The sequence below is a fragment of the Hippopotamus amphibius genome, chromosome 14 (genome assembly GCF_030028045.1).
Source record: "Hippopotamus amphibius kiboko isolate mHipAmp2 chromosome 14, mHipAmp2.hap2, whole genome shotgun sequence".
In the NCBI taxonomy this organism is placed as follows: Eukaryota; Metazoa; Chordata; class Mammalia; order Artiodactyla; family Hippopotamidae; genus Hippopotamus; species Hippopotamus amphibius.
Window position 1 is genome coordinate 62442460 of NC_080199.1, and position 23622 is coordinate 62466081.

Below are 23622 nucleotides of genomic sequence, written 5' to 3' on the forward strand. Positions count from 1 at the left end.
CCTGAGGTCAGGGTCCTCATGGTTTAGCTCTACTTCTCTCCATATGTTATCAGTTGGGTCTTCTGTCCCCACATAGTCTGACATAGCTGCCCCAGCTAAACAAATGATCTTCTAGTGTGTCACCTTATGATATGTTTTTTAATATTTTAATATAAATTCTTGAGAAAGACATAAATATCCCAGTATGAATACATGATCCAGCAGCTTTGAGTACAGTGAAATTAAAATGACCACCTTCAGAAGAGGGTGATCAAAGAAGGGACTGAGCAGAAAACACACGTCTACAAGTCTTTAAGATAAATATAGTTTACATTCATTTTTTTAAGATATGCCCCTTCAAAGATCATAAAGGATAGAATGACTTTATGTCTGATTTGTCAAGAGCTGGGAAGTCAGTTGGCATTCTATGAAGCCATGTTCTGCCTTGTAGTTCAAGGTGTCTAATGACAAAACAGTTCTCAAGCCAAATGCAAACTGAGAAGCCTATACCCAGAGGCTGGCAAAAAGATACAGATAATACCAAATAACCCTGCTTACCTGCTTATCCTTTGTTTACCTCCAGCATCTTTATATTTTTGGAAGGTCAGTAACTAGGTCTATAGCACTGTGCATAGGATTGGTTCTTTTTATTTTTGTTTTTGTTTTTTTCTAGTAATATATCCTCATACATGTAAGAAAGTTGATCTTCCTCCCCACAAAATGGGATCAAAATTAGGTTACTTAACTCCTGAGACTTGTAGTAAGTTGGTTTTCTTTCATTTGTCTTAGGAAATGAAGCACAGATAAGAAAAGAATCATTTCTGAGGTTCATATCAGTGTTTCATTTTCATGTTTCTCTTCTTCTTTTCTAACTTTTCTTTATAAATGTAAAAAGATTTTTCTTCCTTTGTTAATTGCCTGACAACTTGAGCTTTATACCTCTTAATTTTTATTAAATTATTCATCGGAAGAGTACTGGTAAGCCAGGTTAACTGTCTTGAAATGCTAAATTTCAAATTACAGAGTTTACCAGCATGTTTACTATTACATTTTAGTCCTAAGTAGTTCTAACTCTATATTGTTCCAGTAATGACTAACATGGAGCTGGACTTATTAACTGTCACATGAGGAAATTACATAAAGATACACTGTAAATTGTAACCTATTATACAAATTTTAGTTACTATTTAACAACTAATGATAGTCCAGATACAGTTTTCTCTCTCCCATATACCCTGAGGTAATCTCTTCCTATTCAGAGAACTTTTTGAATCATCAGATTAGTGTTTCATATTCCCCTTCCCCCAAAATAGGGGAAATTAAATGATGACATTTGGAGAAAAGAATGCCATAGAAACCAGTTTGAAACATAATTTATTTGGTTAAGTCAAGTTAAAAAGGGAAATGAAACATTCAATTTACTGGTTATAAACACTGTAGCTATATAAATCACTTGAGAGTAAATTAGGCTATATCAAAACAAAGAACAAAGCTATGAGAGCCTAAGAGAATTTGTTACAGTGAATACTGAATGAAACCAAACAAAGGGATATATATCTCAGGTAGACAAATAGTAGTGCTCATAGTTCAGAATATACTATAATGCTTTATAAGAAAAAGTGATAGGAAGGAACTTGACACTTAAAAATAGGGCAAAAGCAATTCCAGGCACAGGCTTTAAAAAACAAGGAAATAGTGGATACATATGTATATATACATATGCACACACATAAACCAAAAGCTTATTAAAGTGGACTAGGCTAAAGAAGAAGTTAAATGGAAGAACAAAACAAGTGCATTATAGAATATATTTCTTACTATGGAATGTACCCCCAGCATTATTCAAAAATAGTAAAACAGATTGAAGTTATTTAAGGGGAAATATAACTTTACCTCATTTTTGTGTTTTTTTCCCTCATTTTTAATGTATTAGGTTCCACTGCATTGTAGTCCATAGGTGGTGATAGATTTGCATTGATCTTTTAGCTGCATTCTTATCCAGTGTTTTTTCTGTCTTTTCAAGAAATTTTAAAGATTGAAAACATATAAAGGGATAGCAAAAACCCATACTCACAGAAACCAGAATTAACAGTTATTAACATTTCATTGTATTTGCTTCCAGTCTCTTTTTTAAAAAGAAAACAAAACACTATAGTCTCTTTGAGCCATGCCTAACTTCTCTCTCTGCCTTTCTAGGAGCAGTCACTATCATCAGTTATTTTTATGGTTCATTTTTTAATATTTATATAGCCCTAAGTAATACACAGTGCTATTACCTATAGGTTTTAAATTTTACATAAATATTCATATATGTACCTTCTTACTTGTTTTACTCAGCATTAGTTTTGAGATCTAATCATGTTGCTTGCTGTACTATACATCTGTTTCATTCCCTTTAACTCTTGTCTGGATTTCCATAATGTGAGAATACATTTTATTTATCCATTCCTTTAAGGGTAGGTAATTAGATTGTTCCAAATATTTCCTATTATAAATGGTAGTGCAGTGATCAGTTTTGTCCCAGCATTTCTTTTAAGAAAGTATTCATTGTGAAAGTCACCTATTAAAGAAATTAAAGGTATAATCTGGGATCTATAAGATTACCCAAAATGTAGAAGAAAAGGGCAAATGGATGAGAAAAAGAAGAGAATGATGAAAAAAAAAAAAAGAAGAGAATGATGAATAGTGTTCTTAAAAAAGAAGCTATTAACAGAAAACCAACAATTTTAGTGAACACTAGAGAAATATTTTCAGGATCATCCATATGTTATAATGTTCTTTAGAAAACATTACAAATTTCAAGCTAAGGTAATAGAGTTAGGGCCAGTGTGCTGCTGCTCACAGCTCCAGTGCAGGAAATCACAATGTGTAAACAAGGATTCAGATTTGTTCCAGCAACTAGGAAATAAAAATTACATATATTTTCCATCAAAACATTTGGTGCTTAAATAAATATGAAATATAGATACTTTCAATGTATTAAAAAATAATGTAAATTTGCCCGACAGAAGCATTGCTTCTGGAAAACTCTGCTATATTTTTTCTGAACTAAAACAAACAAATGAACAAAACACCAGAAGCTAGAATAAGTGAAACAGAAGCAATAATCAAAGAAGATAATTTCTGAGTATAGGAGAATATGAAGTCTGGAAGCAAAAGGTTTTATCAAGTACTGCAGCCAAGAAAATTACTTATAGATAAATATCAATTTTTTGAAAAGTTTTAGTATCAGTCTTAAAGTGTAAATATCTTACAAGTATCAAAACCAGCAAGCAAAAAAGCCTACAAAACAACAAAAATCAGGCTTAGCACCAGATTTAACCTCTGCACAAGCTCAGAAAACATCTATCTACGTAACCTTCTGGAAAACTTTCTCAACAATCCTCTTGTTGACCAAAAGAGGAGTCAAAATGTATAAGACATAGTGTTTAAAAAATGGCAGTGGCATGGAAACCATCTAAATATAGACTTAATTATAATAAAAAAGAGTCCTTAAACTAGGGACTATGGAGGTCCCGTGTGGTATGCAAAATTTTATGTTTACAGTGTATTTTTAGAGAGAGTTCATAGCTTTCTTCAGACTGTCAAAGGGTTTAGGGCCCTAAAAAGCTTAAAATATTATTATTGTGGATATAGAGATTCTGAGTAAAATTTTTAGTGATTCTAATCCAGAGAAATATTAAAAAAGTGAGATAACTAAGTAGAATTTATACTAGTCAAGCAAGAATGATTTAGTATTAGGAAATACTTTACAGAAGTAAACCACAGGAAAAAAGCTTATCTTAGCAGATGCCAAAAGGTTTTTAAAAGTCAATATGAAGCATTAGGAATAGAAGAACTCTTTCTTAACATAGTAGAGAATATGTTTCTTAAACCAACATCCACATGCTATGTATTGATGAAACTTAGAGGCATTTCCTTTAAATAAAGATTAAGACAGGAATACCTGCTATCATAATTGTTATTCAGTATTTTTATGGAAATTTTAGCCAGTATAATAGAATATAAAAGAAAATATTCTTAAAATATAGAAACTAAAATTATTTATACATGATCTTATCCTTCTAGAAAAGATTCAAGTGTAAAATTATTCAGCTAAAAAGAGGGTTTAGTGACATAGTCACATAAAATAAAAATATGAAACTCTATACCATTTGGAAATAGGAAATAAAGTCCCCACTCACAATACCAAAAAGTCAAATAAATGAAACTAATCATAAGAAGTATATACCTGAGGAAAATTAATACTGAAGATTTTAATGAACAGATAAACTTACCCTGTTCCTGGATGGGAAAACTGCATATTATAAAAATACTAATTCTTCCCAAATTAATTTCTAGATTTAATTTCACATGAAATCCAGGCACTTGGATTTTTTTAACTTGGCAAGTCTTTATAAATGTAATCTCAAAAAACAAAATAAATCGGAGGGCTTCCCTGGTGGTGCAGTGGTTAAGAATCTGCCTGCCAGTGCAGGGGACACGGCTTTGATCCCTGGGTCAGGAGGATCCCACACGCCACGCAGCAACTAAGCCCGTGCGCCGCAACTATTGAGCCTGCGCTCTAGAGTCCGTGAGCGACAACTACTGAAGTCTGCATGCCAAGAGCCCGTGGTCCGCAACGAGAAGCCACCGCACCAAGAAGCCTGGGCTCCACAACGAAGAGTAGCCCCTGCTCTCCACAACTAGAGAAAGCCCAAGCGCAGCAACGAAGACCCAACACAGCCAATAAATAAATAAATAAATACATTTTTTTAAAAATTAAAAAACTCCTAGAACATGTTTAAAAGAAGAAAATAGTGAGAAAGGGCTTGCCCTGAGAAATACCAACATGTTCCATCAACCTGTGGAAAACAATGCTGTATTGGTATAATAATTTTCAGTAACAGTTAGGGCAAAAGGCAGAATGAGCCTAGAAAATAAGAGAACATTTTTATGTATTTATAAGAATTTGAGATATAGATTAAGCAAGTAAGTCAAAGTCAGGAGGTGAAAGAAGGACTCATTACAGTATTCACTAAAAGACTCTGAAACAGTTGGATGTTAGATCTTCATGTTACATCCAAATAAGTTCCAGATGAAGTTGGACTCCCAAACCATAGAAAAATTAATTATAAAATTAAAACCCTAAAAAACCAGAAAAATAATAAAGAATAGATGTCTTTCTATAACATTATGTATAACATTATTTATAACATTATGTATAACATTATTTATACTTTATTATAAGTACTTACTTCTCTGCCTGAAATGAAGCTCCTTGAGATCACAGAGCTCTCATCTTTGTTTCCATAGCACCTGGCATGTAGCAGGCACTCAAGAAATCTTTAATGGAAAAGTGAATGAACGAATAAATGAACAAATGAATGAACAAGCCCTCAATAGGAAAATGGACAAAGCAAATGAATAGACAGTTAACCAAAGAAAAAAAACCCAATAAAATGAAATTATGTTCAAATTTCATATTATTTAGAGAAAAATTAAGGTAATAAAATATTTTTCATCTATCCAGTTGATGAAAAATTTTTAAATAATATTCAAGTAGATCAGCAGTCATACATGCTATGAGAATGTAAACTGGTCCAGCCTTTTTGGAAAGCAGTTTGGCAGTCTATATTGATTAAAATGTGTGTACCTCCTAGTACCATGATTGTGTCTCTAAATGTCATTTCTCATTAAATGGAACCATAGTCCCTTAGAGAAATGGCTGATTCCAAACCTGAGACATCCTGTGACAGAAAGCAAAAAAGCTATCAAAGACTACCTGTTGTGTTAGAAAGATTCAGGAGCAAGCTTGATGGAGCTCTCACTGGCCAAACATGGCACCGTTTGAACATCAAAAGGAATGATCACTGTGATTGATTTAAACATGTTAAAGATACAAAAATCCATGGGTTCATAATAACATTTAAAAAACCTGTCACTTTGGTAGTTGCTAGGATACAATGTATTCTGAACACTAGTAGTTAAAGAGACAGAATCAAGCATTTATCTGACTTGCTCATACTAACTGTATCTCAGGATAACCCAAGAACTGATGAGGAAAATTTCCTCTTTATAAAAGAACTCTAGCCAGAAGAGGCAGTAGGAATGGTAGAATTTGAAGATTGTCATCTTTACAACCACCTACCTCCTTCCCCAAAGAAACAGTGGACCTTATGAGAAAAGTATACTCTTAAGTGTATGTTTGAAAGTTTTTGTTAATAAAAAGTTATTTTTAATGTATATTCCTCTTGACCTAGTAATTCCTCTTAAAGGAATATATCTTAAGGTAGTAATCAGAAATTTGGTCGAGGACTTATGTACAAGGATATTCATCAAAGTAGTAACAGAGAGAAAAATTGGAAACAAATGTTTTCAGCATTAAAAGATTATATATCTATATATATTATAAAACATCCTTTCACTGTCAGATTATCAGGAATCCAGAAGTATCAAGATCCGTTGATTGATGAGGCTCTGTGAAGACAGGCACTCTCATAAATTACTGGAGAGGCTCACCCCATGGAGAGCAATTAAGCAGTCTTTACAAAATTACTAATGCATTTACTCTGTGACCTGGCACTCCCTTTTCTGGGATATCTTTACACATATGAAATTATTATGTACAAGGTTATTCATTACATCGTGATTTGTAATAGCAAGAGATTGAAAATAATAGAAGACTAGATTTATAAATTGTGGAATTTGTGCAGAGGATTACTATCCAGCTGAAAAAAAGATGAGGAACCTCTTAACTGTGCATTCACTATGGTAGCAACTAGCTACATGTGGTTATTAAAATTTGAATTAATTAAAATGAAATTTAAAATTCAGTTCTTTGGTTGCAGTAGCCACATTGAAAGGTGTTCGGTGCCCACATGTGGCTAGTGGCTAACCCATTGGACAGCACAGATATAGAAATTTCCATCGATGCAGAAAGTTCTGTTGGACACTGCTGCTTTATATAGTGAGTATAAAAAATTTTCTAAAATACCTGTGTTACTTTTATAATAAATAACAGATACCTAGAGGTAGATAGAAAATATTATGCAAAACAAAACTTAGGGGCTTTTTTATGGAAGTGTAAAACCTGAGTTCAAAACACGTGGAATCCTAACAGATTTTTTTTCTTAAAGTCAATAACCTCTCCATTTTCTCCTGTAGTTTACCATTTTCAGATTTGTTGATATGAGACCGGGTGGGTTATATATTATGGGGAAAGTTCAGTTGGTACAATTGTTGAAGGCAAAAAAAAAAAAAACAGCATAAATAATTCTTAATGAATTAGCTATTTTTTTGGCTAGCCCTTACTGTTTGTTGCTTGAACCAAGCTTGTCTGAAGACATAACCTTCCTCAGGTCTTTATTGAACTCATGTCCTAAATGAACTCTAAATTTGCTAGGTGCTATTGGTGTAGATGTAGCAAAAACTTACAGCTATAATCACAGCTTTCTGGAATATTTTGAAATTAGATTGTGGTATAGTAAGAAAGATACTTGCTTTGTCTGGGTCCCTAGCACATGGCTTCTAAAACCTTTGTAATCTCCTGAGCGGCAGGAATGTCTTTGGTGTGCTAATGAAATGACTTGGTAAGGGTCTCCTAGTTAACTTCAGGATGGGGGACTGGATGCCAGAAAGGCTAAACCTTGGTTAGAAGCCTAAAACTTTCAGCCCTACCTTCCAGCCTCTAGGGAGGGGGCAGTCTTATGGGACTGAGCCCTTTAACTTCTGAAATCTGATGCTGACTCCAGGTAGATAGTGTCAGAAGTGAACTGAATTATTGGACACCCAGTTGAAGAAGTGGTCCTGGAAAAAAATACCACGTGTCCAGAAGAAAAAAACCCCTTCAGGTATAATTTTATATGGCTGCAGAACATAGATGTTTATTTCAGAATCTGGCTAATTTTAGTGTTGTCTCAGAAGAAGCTAATAGGAATTAAATACCACCTTAGTGTGCAGTGTTTTTTAAAAATGGGGATTGTGATATAAATTTGAGGTACTAATACATAATTAATTTTAAACAGATCTACAGTAAATAAAGAAATTCCCCCTCTGGAAAATAAAGTTGGAGACTTCAGAGAAAAAGAATCATCATCAAATTTATCCTACCAAAAGCATGACTGCTCTGGTGCCTGTCTGATGAAAATGCCACTTACCTTCAAGGGAGAAAACCCTCTGCAGCTACCAATCAAATGCCACTTCCAAAGACGACATGCGAAGACAAACTCTCATTCTTCAGCACTCCACGTGAGTTATAAAACCCCTTGTGGAAGGAGTCTACGAAACATGGAGGAAGTTTTTCGTTACCTGCTTGAGACAGAGTGTAACTTTCTATTTACAGATAACTTTTCTTTCAATACCTATGTTCAGTTGACTCGGAATTACCCACAGCAAGAAGAAATTGTTTCTGATGTGGATATTAGCAATGGAGTGGAATCGGTGCCCATTTCTTTCTGTAATGAAATTGACAATAGAAAGCTTCCACAGTTTAAGTACAGAAAGACTATGTGGCCACGAGCATATTATCTAAACAGCTTTTCCAACATGTTTACTGATTCATGTGACTGTTCTGAGGGCTGCATAGACATGTGAGTAGAAAAATACGGCATTTCAAAAAAACCTTCTGAATGTAGGGGTACTTGTCAAGAAGTCCTGCTGTGTATCAGTTTTGTCTATGTGTCTGTCTATCTAAAACCAGTTCATGAAGAATCTGAAATAGAAAGATGCACTCTCTCATTAGCAATAGGAAAAAAAACTCTTCACCAGTTATTTTAGTAATTTGGGAATATTTCTTCCAAGGATAAGTATTCCCTTTTATCTAGTACCATACTGTTAATAGCAACAGTTATAGCTAATGCCATGTAACTGTGCCAAACACTGTGACAAGTGCTTTACATATATTTTCTTGTTTGGTTCTCACAAAATCCCATGGGGTAGGCAATATTATTTCCATGTTACAAATGAGGAAGTTGAGAAGCCAAGTATAAGGTCAACAAATTTAAGAACCAGGATTTGAACTCATGCTCCTAACCATTATGTTATATGTTGTATTTTACTTTTGCAAATCATTTCCTTGATACTTTTTTTTTTCTTCATGAACCAGCAAATTTATTAATTTCTTTAAATCTCATCCTCTGATTACATATGTTTTTAATGACATAGGAAGTTTGCACTTAGAACTTCTACTGCATATTAAAGAACATTGCCTGTCTGGGGGAAAAGCATTTGTTTGAGCTGTGAGCTGAATTAGTCTTTCTTTGGTGGGGAAAAAAACTTTTTACTTTAAAGAAAAATGGACAAAGTATGGTTATTCAGACTAGGGAATTTACCAGATATTTTCTCATGAAAAGAATGCAGTTAGCCTGTTCTTTCAAAGAAAACAACCGACAGCAATAATCTATGAACATAGAATTCAAGCTTTTAAGCAAAAATGAGAATTTTGAAAATTATTTATCCGTTACCAGGACCTTAATAGCCACCTAGTATTTAAAGACATTTTAAATGAGATTCTGGGGTTATATTAGCATGTGATTTTTTGAAACTATATGATGAAAACTGCCAACATTTGAAAGTTCTGTATAACTTTAAGCTGATATTTTCAAAATGAACACTGTATGAAGTTACATAATCATGTGTGTGCAAAAGGTCTGGTTGAAGAGCAGGACAGAATGATGGATTTTAATGAAATTGATTACAAAATTTTACGCATATGATTTTCTTATACCACACTGAAAGCAACTTTAAAAAAATTACCACTTGTCATATTTTGTTGTAGCCTCAAAGAATACCCACAACTATCTGAAAACTACTTCTTCAAACTTTCTTCATATACTTTAGCAAAAACAACATACTGCAACAGAAGCAGATGTATCATCTATTAAAACAAAAGAGATTTGCACACTTAAAAGCAATGACACTCTTCTCAGTAAATATTTTTAAAAAATATTTTTCATAAAAAATGTTATTTGAGTTACTGTGTACTGATTTTTTATGGTTTTTTTTAAAGCTCTTTATTGGAATATAATTGCTTTACACTCTTGTACCAGCTTATGAGGTACACCAAAGTGAATCAACTGTGAATCAGCTGTATTTATACTTTTTTAAAAAAAATATTTATTTTTTTATTTGGTTGCACTGGGTCTTAGTTGTGGGACCTTTAGCTGTGGCCTGCAAACTGTTAGTTGTGACACGTGTGATCTAGTTCCCCGACCAGGAATCGAACCCGGGCCCCCTGCATGGGGAGTGCAGAGTCTTAGCCACTGGACCACCAGGGAGGTCCCTCCTTGCTACTTTTTAGGAAGTTAATGGTGCCTCTCCTGATCATAAAATCAACATTCCATTAAAAAAATGAAAATATGTTCTAATATATTAAGACTTTAACAACCATTTTGTTTTAAGTGTGTGTAATTTACTGGTATTTGTAGGTTTGCATATGTAGAGTGGAGTTGCGTTCTGTGTACATTTAATTTAGTGCAAATTTAGCTGCCTGTACTAGGAGAAAGAAAAAGTGTGAGAGAGAGAAAGAGAAATAATTTAAATTACATAGATAGTAATTTTCACCATCCTCTCAGGAGTATGAGATGAGATATAAATCTGCTGTTACCTCAGTTTGGCTCAGTTCCTTTAGGTCTGTCATAGAGGAAAGCTCTCACTGTGCTAAGTTTTTTGTTTTGTTTTGTTTTTTTCATCTTTTTCTGTGCTAAGTTTTATTCTGTTTACATTTAAGTTGTTGTTGTTTAAGCATTGCCTCTAAATGTAACCCATGTACATCTGTCCAAGCCCAATCTCTTTCAGTGCTGGAGGGAAAAAACTGTTGGACAGTGTTTACTGTACTTTATGGTCAGTTTAACGGGGTTTTTTGAAGAATAATTTTGACTTATATGATTCGTATTCTTATGTGATTCTCACTTATTCGTATGTGATTTTTGCCTTAGGCTGTGTGAACTAACCCCCATGTAACATGCACCACCAGCATACATATTTTCATCTATTGATCAGAAATTACAAGAGAAGTCACCAAATAGGCAGAAGCTGAAGCCCACTGGGATCTGGAATTGGACATGAGCACTATAGCCAGGGATTCTAATCCTGACAGGAATGGGAATTAAACATGTCCCATGCATGGCAGAGAATGGGCACTGAGCTCTCTGGAGGGATGGAAATGGGGAGCTGCACAAGGCGGGAAAGTAGGCTAATAACTCACCAGGCCTGGAATTGTATTAATAACTGGGTTTAGAGCTGTGAAACCCATAGGTTGGAGCCAGAGCAATGAGGAAAGCAGCCAGTGTAGAGGAGCACCCAGGAGTAAACTCCATATAAAGTATGATTTCAAACAGTCAAAGCACACAAAGACATTTAGGACCATGAAGGAAGCATAAGTCCCAACAAATGGCACAATTCACACCTGAAGAATCAGAGATAATTGTAGAATCTGACTGAAAGAGACTTTAGGTATGTTTAAAATGTCCAGAGAGATAAATATTAGCATCCATGAAACAAGAAAAGATTATTTTTTTTAAGTATATTGTATATGTTAAAGAATCATTTGGAAATATGGGAAATAAAATATATGGTCATTGGGATAAAAAACTAAATAGATGGGCTAAATGGTAGCATTGGTATAGTTGGAGAAGGAATTAGGGAATTTCAAGGGAAAACTAAAGAGATTCCCCCAGAATGCAAAGAGATAAAGATATGGGGAAAATAAATTTACAGGTTAAAAACTATGGAGGGTAAATGAAAAGTTCTAACATACATCTCAGAAGAAAAGAGCATCATTGAAGGAGCTAATAGCTGAGAATTTTCCAGAATTGAAGAAAGACAGGAGCCTTCAGAGTGAAAAAGTCTACTGTGTCGTAGGAATGGAAAATAAGAACTGTATATCTAAATATATCATGATGCAACTTAAAAAGTATCTAGGACAAAGAGTAAATCTCACACTATCAGACAGAAAAGAAGAAAAATAGATTGATAACACACTTGTCATCAGAAATAATAGAAGACAGAAAGGAGGCATATTAGCTTAAAATGCTGAAGGAAAATAAATGTAAAACTAGAATTCTGTACCAAGCCAGACAGTCATTTGGGGGGAGGGAGGAGGGTGTTCACACAATTACACAACAGTCGAAGACATGCATACCTTGCCAGCAGCAGTACTTTTAAGTCTATCTAGGGCATTGTTTTTCAGGCTACAGGTTTAATAGGATGTAAAATCACTTGTAACTAGCATTTTAAAAATTAAATAGTACAGAAAGTACCCACGTGTATCACACATGAAAAGGTACGTAGTTTCATGCCACTGTTATTTCTGCTTATACACGTACACACACATATAAATATGCATGCCTCTGTATGATCATGAAGAAAACACATTTCTTACTGTGAGTCATAGTCACAAATATTTGAAAGCTACTACTCTAGAGATGCTTACACATGTGCATAGGAATAAGGATATTGCAGCCTTGTTTGTTGTATTGAAAACTAGAAGCAACTTAATTGTATACCAAGCAACTTAATTGTATGTCTAAATGCTGTGGAAAACTTAAAAGGAACCAGCTAGATTTGTATATAACACAAATGGGTCTCAAAAACATTATATTGAATGAAAAAACAAGTTGTAGGGTAAAAACTGTAGTACTTTTTTTCAAACAATACATTCTATGTAAAAGTATAAAGGATGCCTCACCAAACCTCTTGAGAGTTTGGTTTTATCTGTAATTTTTTTTTTAAAAGGAAGATCATATGTACAGTATATATGTTTTAAATTACAGTTGACCCTTGAATGATGCAGGGGTTAGGGGTACTGACCTAACATGTAACGTATATCGGTCAAAAATGTAACATATAACGTACTTGGCCCTCCATATAAGTGGTTCCATACCTGTAGTTCCACATCCGAGCATTCAACCAACCGTGGATCGTGTAGTATTGTGGTATTTACTCTTGAGGAAAAAAATCCACGTATAAGTGACCCACGCATTTCAAACTCATGTTGTTCGAGGGTCAACTGTAAATGCACAGATAAAAGGAGTAGACAAAATGATGACAGCAAATTCTATATGGTCAAAATATGAGTGTTTATTATATATTGTTTGTATTTTTCTGTACTTTTTAAACTTTGCAAACAAACTCATACTGAAAAAAGCAACATTCGGTTTCTGTACCTGTAAATAGAATTCAAATTAATGAATTTATTGCTTTTTTTTCTGTTTCAAACAGTAGTTACCACTCTGACATGTGTATATAGAAAAATACAGAAGCGAATCATAGAAGAAAAGATCTTAAAGTCACTTACAATTCAACATAGGAGACATAGGATTCAGGGGTTTTTAACCAGCTTACCAGTGGTCACATATCTGGTTTATAGCTGAGATAATCAGGTTCCTTACTCCCTATCCAGTTATAAGTCCCTGTCATGTTAGATAGTCATCTAAATAGTTAGAGGGAAAATTTTTTTGTGGTTGCATGTTTACTGGTTAGCAATGTTATGAAAAATAGATTGCGGTAGCCAGATAACGCAACATGTCTCCCCAATCTATTTGCATGCCATTGGAGGGAGAGAGAATATAAGACATTTACAAAACCATATATGCCCTTTTGAGTTTGACACACATAAGTTTATCCATTGTGAGAGAGCAGACAAAATTTTCACAAAGAAGCTTTTGCTGAGTAGGAAATGAAAGGAATTTTTGAAAAGTTAAAATTCGAACTCGTAAGGTTTTTATTTCATGAGCAAACAGGTACAGGGCAATCTATAATTATTTATAAACATTTGGTAGATGTTATCTTTCAAAGAGGTCTTTTTTATTTAGGAAAGAAGTCTAACAGTCCATGAGCCAAACAAATGTTCTAAATACAATTACATTCTTTACACTTTTGCCAAGACAGCGTCTTTAGTTAACTTGGTGCTTTTTTATTCTGACTTCTCCATCCATTGCCTTCCTTTTAGAACAAAATGTGCATGTCTTCAACTGACAGCAAAGAATGCTAAGACTTGCCCCTTGTCGAGTAATAAAATAACCACTGGATATAAATATAAAAGACTGCAGAGACAGATACCTACTGGGTAAGATACCTTGGGGATTTGTTGCAGGGTGTTTATATCTTTGAAGGAGGGTACTTTATTATTGTGGCCTATAGTCTTGTAAATGTTGTTAAATCTTAATTTCGTATACCAAAAATCTAAATTAAGAAATTAAAAAACCTGTATATTTGCTCTTGGAAATGGAACTCAGAGAGCATGCATGTAACATACAGACTATACTTGACACTCATCTGCTTTGAGGCTGACTCTTACCCCGCTAGGGTTAGCTTACTTTGGGTAGATGTTTCCCCATTAAGAAATATACTATGCAAAGCCCGTCTGAGAATTGGGAATTTTCAACCTTTCACGGTTGTTACTAATAAAAATAAACAGAAAATTTTCCTTCCTAGACTTTCCCTTCCCAGACAATTTCTTTGTAGACATTGCCAGACATTTTTAAAGAGCTAACTTTTACTATGTGCCAGGCGTTGTCTCAAGCACCTTGTAAATACCAACTCATTTAATCTTCACAAAACAACCGTATGAAGTAGGCAGTATCATATAATCCCCATTTTAAAAATGGAAAATTGAAGTACAGAGGGTTAATCCAAGGTCACGCAGCTAGTAAATGCTGGAGCTATGATGGGAACCAGGCAGTCTAGCTCTAGGAGCCTTCACACTTAGTCTGTCTCCCTCGGTAATTATCGGTGAGGTAACAATATAAAGTGCTTTTGCTTTTAATTTAAGATGTCTGATTGATTTTTCTGTTGTGTATTTTATTGCCAGCATTTATGAATGTAGCCTGTTGTGCAAGTGTAATCGACGAATGTGTCAAAACCGAGTTGTCCAGCATGGACCTCAAGTGAGGCTACAAGTGTTCAAAACTGAGAAGAAGGGATGGGGAGTACGCTGCCTAGATGACATTGACAGAGGGACGTTTGTTTGCATTTATTCAGGTAAGGCAAAGATTTACTTTCACATTACTCTATAGTAAGATCTACGTTTCTGAATCTCAGGGCCACTGAGATCTTATAGCAGGGACAAGAACAATAATATATAGGAGGAGCATCAGAGAAGACAAGTGACTGGGAAACTGAGCACTAAAGGGATGAAATACCTTAGGGGAGGTATCAGGTGTTCCAAGAGAGAAAGGCTAAGGGATAAAACTTGGGTTATCACATTTTTTGTGATAACTGTGGCTGCAGGTGCTTTGGGATTAGGTAAAAAAGCTTTTTAAATTGGAAATCTAAATGACTGATTTGTTAATGTAAAGATTATTAATCAAAGACTGTCTTGTTCAATGTCTTGAGCTATTAGAATTTAACAAGTTAACGTTGTAATAAATACCTTCAGGTGATGATTCAGGCAAAGCAGTGCACTGCATTTCAGGGACTTGAGAGTTACCCACGTTCTGAACAAAACTTGCCAACCAGCGTGTTACAGTTTTGCAATTACTGATTCTTTCAGACCATATCCCACAGGCCAGACACGTTGGTCTCTAGCAGTCTCTTCCTTTTACCCCAGAGTGTCAGGCAAAAATCCTTACTTTCTGTGTGTACCATGAAATGAGAAAGGTTGGAGAAACACAGCTCTCGAGGCAGTCTGAAGGAAATGTGCTAGGCAGCAGGGACTAGAGCAACCCTCCTAGTCTGAAATTCCAGGTTCACTTCAGTGAGGGCAAGAATTATCAGAGTTCAGAATAGTCACACCTGGATCCCTGCCACACAGCACTTACAGAGACACATATTACACAACTTGCCTAGACATTCATCTTTCATATTTCTCAAAATAACCCTTTGGTGAAAGTCAGCTGCCCGTAAAATGCCAAATGATATCCAGGAAGTATCATTCATTGGCTTTATCTGCATTGCTAGAAAATGCACCTAAGGTATCTCTCTGATCTAGCTGCTGATTTTGACTTATTAATTATAATTTTGAGTTCCTTGAAAGAAAATGTGTAAACTTCAGACTAAGATTTTAATTACACTAAGGCTTAATATGAGAATAGGCACATATCACCACAGATTTAAATAGGTCACTTTATAAAAAGTAAAGGTTTTAAATGATAAAGCATTTATAACTAGACACAAAAGCTGCAATTTTAAGACTAGATTTCACCTCTCTAATTTTCTAGAATGCTTTCTGATCTGTATTTTTGTTTTATATTATTGTAGCTAAATCTCTTCTCTTTCATGTTATACCACAACAGACACTTTTAGATGCCCTATATTTTTTGATATACTGGAAGATATGAAATCTCTTCTTGCTCTTTTATATATTATTTCTTGCAGTGGTTTTCTAGGATGAGTTAGTGTTTATCTTCATTCTAGAAATAAGGTGTACCTTACAGGGTGGTTTAGTAATAGAGTAGAAGAGATGCCCTTTTGTTGTTAGTAATTGTGTTATTTTTTGTCGTTTTAAGCTCTTTTACTTTTTTCTTCTAGGAAGATTACTAAGCAGATCTAACACTGAGAAACCTGATGCTATTGATGAAAATGGAAAAGAAGAGAATATTATGAAAAATATGTTTTCAAAAAAGAGGAAAATAGAAGTTGCAGATTGTGAGGTTGAAGTTATCCCATTAGAACTGGAGACACATCCTAGAAGTGCTGTGACTGAGGAATGTCCACCTAAGCTCAATAATAATTCCAAAGAGCCTATTATGTGAGTAAGATCTTATGAACCCAATCAAGAGTGATCTATACTATATATTATTTTTTAAGCTCTTTATTGGGATATAATTGCTTTACACTGTTGTGCCAGTTTTTGCTGTACAACAAAGTGAATCAGCTGTATTTATACATATATCCCCATATCCCCTCCCTCCCACGACTCCTTCCCACCTTCCCACCTTCCCTATACCAGCCCTCTAAGTCATCACCCATCAGATGAGTTGATCTCCCTGTGTTATGCAGCAGCTTCCCACTAGCCATCTATTTTACATTTGGTAGTGTATATATGTCAGTGCTACTCTCTCACTTCATCCCAGCTTCACCTTCAGGCCCCTCCCCCTCCCCACCCCCCACACACCATGTCCTCATGTCCATTCTCTACATCTGCATCTTTATTCTTGCCCTGTCACTGGGTTCATCAGTACCATTTTTTTAGATCCCGTATGTATGAGTTCACAGATGGTATTTGTTTTTCTCTTTCTGGCTTACTTTGCTCTGTATGACAGACTCTCGGGCCATCCACCTCAGTACAGATAACTCCATTTCATTCCTTTTTATGGCTGAGTGATATTCCATTGTATATATGTACCACATCTTCTTTATCCATTCATCTGTTGATGGGCATTTAGGTTGCTTCCACATCCTGGCGATTGTAAATAGTGCTGCAGTGAATGTTGTGGTACATGTGTCTTTTTGAATTATGGTTTTCTATGGGTATGTGCCCAGGAGTGGAATTGCTGGGTCATATGGTAGTTCTATTTTTAGTTTTTTAAGGAACCTCCATACTCTTTTCCATAGTGGCTGTACCAATTTACATTCCCACCAACAGTGCAGGAGAGTTCCCTTTTCTCCACACCCTCTCCAGCATTTACTGTTTCTAGATTTTTTGATGATGGCCATTCTGACCCGTGTGAGGTGATACCTCACTGTGGCTTTGACTTGCATTTCTCTAATGGTTAGTGATGTTGAGCAGCTTTTCATGTGCTTCTTGACCATCCATATGTCTTCTTTGGAGAAATGTCTATATAGGTCTTCCACCCATTTTTGGATTGGGTTATTTGCTCTTTTGGTATTAAGCTTCATGAGCTGCTTGTATATTTTTGAGATTAATCCTTTGTCAGTTGCTTCATTGGCAAGTATTTTCTCCCATTCTGAGGGTTGTCTTGTCTTGTTTATGGTTTCTTTTGCTGTGCAAAAGCTTTTAAGTTTCATGAGGTCCCATTTGTTTATTCTTGATTTTATTTCCATTATTCTAGGAAGTGGGTCAAAAAGGATCTTGCTTTGATGTATGTCATAGAGCGTTCTGCCTATGTTTTCCTCTAAGAGTTTTATAGTGTCTGGCCTTACATTTAGGTCTTTAATCCATTTTGAGTTTGTTTTTGTGTATGGTGTTAGGAAGTGTTCTAATTTCATTCTTTTACATGTAGCTGTCCAATTTTCCCAGCAGCACTTATTGAAGAGGCTGTCTTTTTTCCATTGTATATTCTTGCCTCCTTTGTCAAAGATAAGGTGCCCACATGTGCGTGAGTTTATCTCTGGGCTCTCTATTTTGTTCCATTGATCTGTATTTCTGTTTTTGTGCCTATACTGTGTACTATTGATCAGGAGTAGTTCTTTCTCATTCCTCTTTCTTTCTTACTTTCCACCCCCACTCCGATATATCTCCTATATATTAACTTGCTTCACAGTTGTAAGTTTAACACTGTGAGCAATCTAGGGCACTTAGATTTAAAAATCTAGCCAACATACTTTATTTCCTCATTTTCCATTTGTGGAGTTTTACCTTTGAAAACTTTGACTCTAATCAGGTTCTTTATGGGTGTCATAACTTTTGTAGTTCTTTTTATTTTCTGTCACCATTTTATTTGTGAAGCTTTTCTTAGATTTTCTTCATTTTTATAATATACTTCAAAAATGATTGACTTTTTTTTTTTAACTGGGGTATAGTTGTTTCACAATGTTGTGTTAGTTTCTACTGTACAGCGAAGTGGAATTCCCTGTGCTATACAGCATGTTCTCATTAGTTATCTATTTTATACATATTAGTATGTATATGTCAATCCCAATCTCCCAGTTCATCCCACCCCCTCCTTTAACACGCTTGGTGTCCAAATGTTTTCCCTCTACCTCTGTCTCTATTTCTGCCTTGCAAATCGGCTCATCTGTACCGCAAAAATGATTGACTTCAAAATATGATAATACTTTCTTCTTCTAGTGAGGGGTAAGCGTAGATGTTGTAACTTAGATTAATTTCTAATGGGTGTTTATGTAACAGTGATGCTATCTATATTTCAGGGCTCAGTGCAAGAGCATTTTTAGTGATACACAGAATAACTTTTTTTTCCTTTTCAGAGAAATGAAATATAACAGTATTTCAAGAATTCAGTATCATTCAGTCATTAGAAGTCCTAAAACCAAGACGGCCATTATTGAACACAATGGGAAAAAGATGGTAAAAACTGCAAAATGTAGATGGTGCCCCTGTGAGAATATTAACAATTACTTAGTTCAGATTGTTTGTGTTACTTAATAATGTGTAGGATTATTATTATTTTGTAATATGGTGCTGTTAAAGTGTTAGGACTATGTTTTATTTACTTAGTATCCTCCATGGTGGTTGGCATATTCCCAGCTTAGGTATATAAGGAGAATATTGGTCATGATCTAACAGTGGATTCTACTTAGACTGAGAGCTATCTAGTCTAAGAATTTGTAGAAGAAACTAAAGTGTTCAAAAGTTGATACATAATAAGAAAAAAGGATGGAGTAATTTAGGTTAAGGAGATATGGTTGTGAGATGTAGGAGAAAGAAGAGAAGCAGCCTAATGAAAGAATCATCCAGAAAGCAACATTTTACATGAGAGTCTCTGAAGGTACACTTTTCAGTCTTTGCTGAGAAGAGTAACTACAGTCAGAGAGAGACTGTAACTTTGAAACAGAACGATGTAGGAAAAAGAACAGGCAGGCATAATGGTAGTTCATGGTAAGGCTTATTGATGAAAAATAAAAACTCTGCCCTAGGTGTTGTGTAAATATTTGCCCTCTGCCTGGTAACATACAGTACATACCTCCTCAGTACTACATGATTATGAAAAGATTGGTCCAAGGGATCACATAGACTTGGGTTTGCCCTCCAACACTGCAGCTTACGAGCTGGTTGATATCTCTCTGTCTGCATTTCTTTATCTGTAAAATGAGAATAATAGTATCTATCTCAGAGTTAAGAGGATTAAATGAGATAAACATTGGAAACTTTGTGTAACACAGTGCTTGACACCCAACTAAGTGTTCAACACATGTTGACCATTGACATACATGAATAGTACTAATAATGGTCAACATGTATTGAGCATTTAGCTGAATGCCAAGCGTTGTGCTAAGCGTATACCCCTTTTTAAAAGTTACCATCATCATTTAAGATGACTGCAATGTCTGCAACACAGGGAGATAGGCAGTTCCTTTAACCTTTTCTTTGAAGTAACTAGCCAAAGAGTGTTTTTAATCTTTGCCTGTCTTATAGTTGAAGCCAAATTTATAATCTGGCATTAGAATTGAGGGGTACAAAGAGGTGTATTTGAATTTTATTTTGAATTTATAATGCCTAAAGAATGTCTTGACAGTCCCTATAATTTTCATAGCTGTTGCTCACTGAAGTGCCTAGGATTAGAATACAGCCAAAAGGGCTCCATCACTTCAAAGATTCCTTAGAATATCAACTTTGAGGCTTTCAAAACTAATCTAGTAGCTATAGCCTGTGAAGATTGACACTTGATGAAAGAGGCCTTACTGCTAAATTAAATTCTTTTTCCTGACCTAGAAAGTAAAGACATCTTCCTTGTTTTCTTTTAAGGGATTTACTTCCTCAGAGTCTATCACATCAGAAGATAATGGTGGATTTAAACCAACTCAAGTACATCTGAACTCTAAAGCCAAGGAAATGAGAAGTAGGCTTTGTTTCACTCTGTGGTTGCCTGCGTCTTCTGCCTTTTTGTCTCTCTTGCTCAGTACTTGTGGTTCATTTTCTCAGACTCCATAACAGAAATGCTAGATTTGTTAGAAGAGTTTCTACTTGTCTAGATCAGAGGTTGGCAAACTGTGATTGGTGGGCCAAATCCAGTCTAATGCTTGTTTATGCATAGCCTGTGAGCTAAGATAATTTTTACCTTTTAAATAATAACTGAGAGAAAATGAGAAGATAAATAATACTTTTGTGACACTTGAAAATTATCCTAAATAAAGTTGTATTGGAACAGAGCCACACTCTTTCATTTACATAGTGTCTCTGTCTACTTTCACACTATAGCAGCAGAGCTGAATAGTCACAGCAGAGACCATGTGGCCCACAAAGTCTACAGTATTTACTATTTGGCCCCTTACAGAAGTTTGCTGACCCCTGGTCTAGGTGCCCGCCATGACCTGATGCATGGCAGGAGAATGGGGTGGACAGCTCTGAGTCTGCATAGTCCATCTGTGGCTTTGGAAGCATTGTCCGACACAGTTATTTCCTCTTTTTGTTTAGGCCCCTTTAAAAATAAAGACATATCATTCTCCTGCAGTATTTCAGCCAGTGCTGCTGCTGGAATGCTTAGCAAAAAGTGGAAACATTGCTACCCTGGGTGCTTATCTTTCAGTGTTACTAGACCTGCCATGGTTAATATCACAACCTGACAAGCCTGCATTTTGGTTCATTTGTCAGTGGAGAGACATTGCTGAGACATGACCCTTTGTGGGGAACTGACCAAACCATTGCCTCTTCTCCCTTTGGGCTTCCTCACATCTGCACCCCCAACTCCCCATGTGGTCTTAAAGGATGGAGATTGGGGGAGGCAAGGCAGCTCCTTGACAGAAAAGATGTATCAAGAAAAGGCGCTTAGAATAATTTCACCTGTAGAGGAGGAAAATCTCTTCCTGCCTATCTTAAGTTGTCTAGGGCCCTATAAATTAGACTGACAAAAGACAGATTAACAAGAGAAAAACAAAAGTTTATTAGTATGTGTCTTATACACATAACACATGTGAGTACTCAGAGATAAGTAACTCAAAGAGGTGGCTTAGAACTCTGGCTTATCTAGCATCTTCGTCAAAGAACAATAACTTTCTAGAGGAGCAACAAAACAACGGAAAAAAGGAGTTTGAATCTCTCGGGGTGGGAATGCAGATGTATGTGAAACCAGTGGTAGATAAAGGGTAATTAGTCAAGTTTGTTATGCAGATTGTTCTGGTTCAGTCTCCAAGCTGATAAAGGTCTAAAGTTGTCTCTGGTAATTAACTTTTGTCCTTCCTAGTATTATAGAAGGAGGGACACCTTTGTAAATTTATATCCTGATTTTAGACAGGTGGGGGAGGGCTGAGAGCTTTTCCTTTATTGCTGCTTAATTGCCCTTAACTCAAAATAGTCCTTATGTCAAAGATGCATATTTTGGGATGACATTCTGATATATCACCATTTAACGCATGTGAGCCATACAGTACTGTTGCTTTTGGTTCTTTTGTCATTTTCACTGACTGCTACAATGTATATAGCAGACACTACAAAAATTAGTTATGTCCTATTATGGCTTACACGCAACCCATGATTAAAATATGAGTACATGTAGGAATGGCAGCCAGCAACAGTGATGATTACATCAAAAACATTAATTTTAGAGAAGTATAATTTCTTCGTGCTACTGAATTAGGCAGCACAAATGACTTTTTTTTTTAAAGCTTTTTATTGGAAAATAATTGCTTTACACTCTTGTACCAGCTTTTGAGTTACACCAAAGTGAATCAGCTGTATTTATACATATATCCCCTCCCTCCCATGACTCCCTCCCGCTGTCCCTGTCCTGGCCCTCTAAGGCATCACCCATCATCGAGTTGATCTCCCTTTGTTATACAGCAACTTCCCACTAGCTATCTATTTTACAGTTGGTAGTGTATCTATGTCTGTGCTGCTCTCTCGCTTCGTCCCAGCTTCCCCTTGGCCCCCCGCCCCCTCAACCCCATGTCCTCCAGTCCATTCTCTGCGTCTGCATCCTTATTCTTGCCCTGTCACTGGGTTCATCAGTACCATTTTTTTTTTAGATTCCGTATATATGAGTTAGCATACAGTATTTGTTTTTCTCTTTCTGTCTTATTTCGCTCTGTATGACAGACTCTAGGTCTATCCACCTCATGACATATAGCTCCATTTCATTCCTTTTTATGGCTGAGTAATATTCCAACAAGAGACTTTTTAAAAATAAATCTAAAAATAAACCATTTTACTTATTCCATTTGACATGTATTCATACTTTTGAATATTTTCAAAAAATTATTTTCATTATTGGATGAGAAAAATAAGCAGTTCATCTTCTAAAGTACTGTTGTTTGTAAAAGTGTAATTATTGAATGATCATCTAGCAAAAACACCAAACACTAACATATACAAAACCTATAGCAATAGTTAAAGCTATTGGGATTTATAGAGGGACACCCCATCAGGGTCTCCTCAGGCCTTTCATTGGTATCTTAAAGGCCGAAAGTGCTCCCTAAGTACCCTGTCTGTTATTGCTGTTTAGAATATACTTAAATGCATATTCCAAAATTGAAGAGAGGTAAGTCAGTTTCTAAGGAGTAGAAATTAAATATAGTAAGAGGATTAAATATAGTAACAGGAAGCAACATGTATACAGATTCATAAAACGGCATTGTTGTGTAGTAGAAAGAAGGAAGACTTTGGAGTCAGATATTTCTGCATTTCTTACCCCACTTCTCATTATTATTGCTAGTTAGGTGAATCCCTTAAGCCTTCAGAGGTTCGAAGTTTTCATTTGTAAAATAGGAGTACTGTCTACCTTAATATATTGTAAGGATTAGCAGTAATTAACACAGCTCAGCTTGCATTTAATTAGTATTGTTGCTCTCAACACTATTGCTCAGCCAATTATATTTCCTGACAATTCCTTCCAAAATGTTTGTTAGAGGACTCAAGCTCTAACCAAG

The 23622-nt window shown here is 35.5% G+C and overlaps 1 protein-coding gene across 1 annotated transcript in view; it reads left to right on the forward strand.

Moving 5' to 3' along the window:
• The window catches only part of SETDB2 (SET domain bifurcated histone lysine methyltransferase 2), a 92885-nt gene that overhangs the window by 30926 nt on the left and 38337 nt on the right, over positions 1–23622 (forward strand). Inside the window, exons 6-11 of the mRNA XM_057707207.1 lie at positions 7986–8549; positions 13910–14026; positions 14771–14940; positions 16429–16648; positions 19009–19108; positions 20507–20600. Coding sequence (XP_057563190.1) covers positions 7986–8549; positions 13910–14026; positions 14771–14940; positions 16429–16648; positions 19009–19108; positions 20507–20600 — 1265 coding nt within the window. The remainder of the gene's footprint in view (positions 1–7985; positions 8550–13909; positions 14027–14770; positions 14941–16428; positions 16649–19008; positions 19109–20506; positions 20601–23622) is intronic.